This window comes from Nannospalax galili, unplaced genomic scaffold (genome assembly GCF_000622305.1).
Source record: "Nannospalax galili isolate Female #2095 unplaced genomic scaffold, S.galili_v1.0 scaffold955, whole genome shotgun sequence".
NCBI classification, from domain to species: Eukaryota; Metazoa; Chordata; class Mammalia; order Rodentia; family Spalacidae; genus Nannospalax; species Nannospalax galili.
Window position 1 is genome coordinate 513,888 of NW_008336901.1, and position 3,734 is coordinate 517,621.

General features: G+C 33.8%; 1 protein-coding gene across 4 annotated transcripts in view; it reads right to left on the bottom strand.

Annotated features, from left to right (window-relative positions):
- Positions 1–236: 236 nt before the first annotated feature.
- Cfh (complement factor H) overlaps positions 237–3,734 on the bottom strand; it is an 88,040-nt gene continuing 84,542 nt past the window's right edge. For all 4 annotated transcript variants that reach the window (XM_017797755.2, XM_008831575.3, XM_008831576.3 and 1 more), the window contains one exon: positions 237–897. In XM_017797755.2, coding sequence (XP_017653244.1) covers positions 698–897 — 200 coding nt within the window. In that variant the 3' untranslated portion in view covers positions 237–697. The remainder of the gene's footprint in view (positions 898–3,734) is intronic.

Here is a 3,734-nt window from a genome sequence, read left to right on the forward strand (position 1 = left end):
TATTATCTCCAAAGACAAATATAGATTTTATATTTTATTACATTTATTGTCAAATTCTTTTCTTTAGTAACTTGGGGCACAAAGTGTGCTTGCTGTGTGTTTATGAATTATTTAAGATACTTATAGATTTTAATGTCAGTATTCTGATAGTCACTTTATCGTGTACCTTAATAGACTTATTCCATTGAATAATTGCATGAATATTTAAATGTGATGAATTAACATTTAGAAGTTCATACACAAAATGCTTCTTAGGTTTATTTATTAGTAAAAAAAAATAAGTGGCAATTATGTACATTCGTTAATTTTTAGTTGTTTGTGAAATAATACAATTCTGAAAACTGAGACAATGTCTTCCATTTATTGTGAATCAGAACCTTAGATCAAAGGCCATTTAGGATGTTTTGAGAGAGTTGGGAAAGTGATGGATAGAGACAGACACTCAAGTAATTACATCTAATTTCTTGTCATAGATCTTTTTGCTGGGACACATCACATCTTGGTTTATAAGCTTGGATTGCAATGTCTTTCAGTTCATGGCAACTGTCTCTCAGATTCCAAATTTGTCATCACATATCAATACAAATTCATACTTATGAATAAAAATGAGTTAACACTTCAGTAGGAAAACAGCCTTGTATTAATAATAAAAATTCTGAACAAAGGTGCACACATAAATTCTGCTAATATTTTGACATTATTTGACACAAGTAGGATACTTGATGTGACCATCAGTACACTTGGTACGGAATGGATTAGATTTTGGCTGGCGATGATAGCTAGTTTTGCATATAAACTCAACCATCTCTCCTGACTGGGAATAAAGCTTTTGTCTTTCTTTCCACCTGAGTGTTATGTTATGCTTGTCCATAATTTCTTTTGATATTATACATGCATCTGAAAGAAAAATTAGTATAAAATATTTAGTAAGTAAACCTACAAACCTGTCAACCTTTAAGTAGAATGTGTTATGTTTCAAGGATTCTCTTTCTCATAACCCCTTTTTAAAAACTATAAGAAACAGTATTAGTTAAATGACTATAGAATGATAAATGATGTTAAAGTTATATGGATAATGTGATAATTAGATTTCATCACCAAAGATTCCTAACATCACTCATATTACAAGATTCACAATTTAAGATCTGTATTACAAGATTTGCATCACTCAATATTCATGGCTTTTTTCATAGATTAAGAGGTACAAAATTTGAACTGTAACATATGATATACAGATCCAATGTACAATGAGATGACTATATAGTAACAAATAGTTCATTAAATTTAGATTCTAAAAAAGCCCTGCTTACAGCATTCACCCACTTTTCGAGCTTTTCTAGTCCAGACTTCCAAAGTCTTTCACATTGGGCACTTTTAAGTTTGGACTAAATACAAATTGTGTTATGAGATGGCCGTGAGACTGTGGGGGCTAGGGACTGGAATGTGATTGTGTGAATGAGAATGTCCCCTATATGATCCAAGTATTTGAACACTTTTTCCACAGTAGTGGCACTGTTTTGGGAGGCTCGAGAGGTGTGGCCATGATGGAGGAAGCATGCTTCTGGGGATGGGCTTTGAGAGTTTAAAGCCATATTCCATTTCAGTTTTTCTTTCTGCTTCCTGTGCCTACCTGAAGATGTGAACACTCAACATTCTGGTCTGGCTAAGAAAGATAAGATAATAAAAAATAAAATAAAATAACTGATGAATTCATTTCTAACAAACCATCCTAACAAAATATATTCTAGTGAGAGCAATATTCATAAATTAAAAGTAGCTAAAAAATGAAACATTGAGAACATATAAATCCCACTGAAGAAAATCATGCTAAAAGCAATCTTATTCCCATTTATTCCACAAGAAGCAATGAATTTAGCAACAGAAATAAAAGACTTCTACCACAAAACTAAAGTCAACACTGAAAGGAACTGAGGAAAGAAATTTGAGGAAATCTATATCAATGGAATCAAAGACTAAATTTTATAAAATGTCCATATTATGTAAAGCAAATAACTGACTCAATAAATCATCATCAAAATATCATTTTTTTAAATAAAAGGGAATAGGTGTCTTGTTAGCACAGTAGGTAGTGTGACAGTATACAGACACACATCAAAAAGATCATCCACCATGATCAAGTTGACTTTATACCAGAGATGCAGGGATGGTTCAATATATGTAAGTCAATAAACGTCATAAATCATGCAAATGGACTCAAAGAACCACATGGTCATCTCAGTAGATACAGAGAAGGCCTTTGACAAAATTCAACATGCATTTATGATAAAAGTCCTAGAGGGAATTGAACTGGAGGGAACACACCTCAAGGTAACTAAAGTTGTATACAACAAACCCACAGCGAACATCATTCTAAGTGGAGAAAAATAGGAAGCATTCCCATTAAAATCAGGAACCAGACAAGTCTCTTCACTATCTCCACTCCTTTTAATATAGTGCTTGAAACTCTTACTAGAGCAATAATACAAGAGAAGGAAATTAATAAATACTAATAGGAAAAGAAGAGGTCAAATTATCCCTTTTTGTAGATGATATGATATTGTATCTTAGACATGCCAAAAATTCCACCAGAAAACTCATAGAAATGATTAACACTTTCACTAAAGTGGCAGGGTATAAAATTAATCTACAAAAAATTTTAAATCATTAAAGAAAGAGATTGAGGAAGACATCAGAAGATGGAAGGACCTCCCATGCTCATGGAATGGAAGAATTAATATTGTTAAAATGACCATCCTACCAAAAGTCATATATAGATTCAATGCAATGCCAATCTAAATCCCCATGACATTTTTCACAGAACTGGAAAAAACTCTCCTAAGATTCGTATGGAAGCACAAAAGACCTTGAATAGCCAAAACAACCCTGATCACGAGCAAGGCCGGGGGGATTTCTATGCCAGATTTCAAGCTGTATTACAGAGCTTAGTCATAAAATCAACATGGTACTGGCACAAATATAGACCCATAGACCAATGGAACAAAATTGAAGACCCAAATATGAGTAAATACAATTTCGGTCACCTGATATTTGACAAAGGGGCAAAGAACATTAACTGGAGGAAAGATAGCATGTTCAGCAATGGTGCTGGCAAAGCTGGATCTCCACTTGTAGAAGAATGAAACTAAACCCCTATCTTTCACCCTGCAGAAAAGTCAACTCAGAATGGCTCAAAGACCTCAATGTAAAGCCTGAAACTCTGAAACTATTAGAAGAAAACTTTGGAAATAACCTACAAGATATAGGCATAATTGGGAAAAACCTACAAGATATAGGTGTAGGAAAGGACTTTCTAAACCGGACACCAATAGCCCAGGAAACAAGGGAAAGAATTAACAAGTGGGACCTCATTAAACTAAAAAGCTTCTGTACATCAAAGGAGGCAACCAGGGAAACAAACAGAAAACCCACAGAATGGGAGAAAATCTTCACTAGCGACATATACGACAGAGGTTTAATAATCAGAATTTATAAAAAACTCAAAAAATAGAGAACCAAGACAAGAAGCAACCCAATTAAAAGATGGACCAAGGAACTGAGCAGAGGTCTCAGAAGAAAAAATAATGATGGCCAAGAAGCATCTTAAAAGGTGTTCAACATCACTAGTAATTAGGGAAATGCAAATTAAAACCACAGTAAGATTTTATCTTACTTCAGTCAGACTGGCTAAGATCAAGAGAACAAATGATACCAGATGTTGGAGAGGGTGTGTGCAA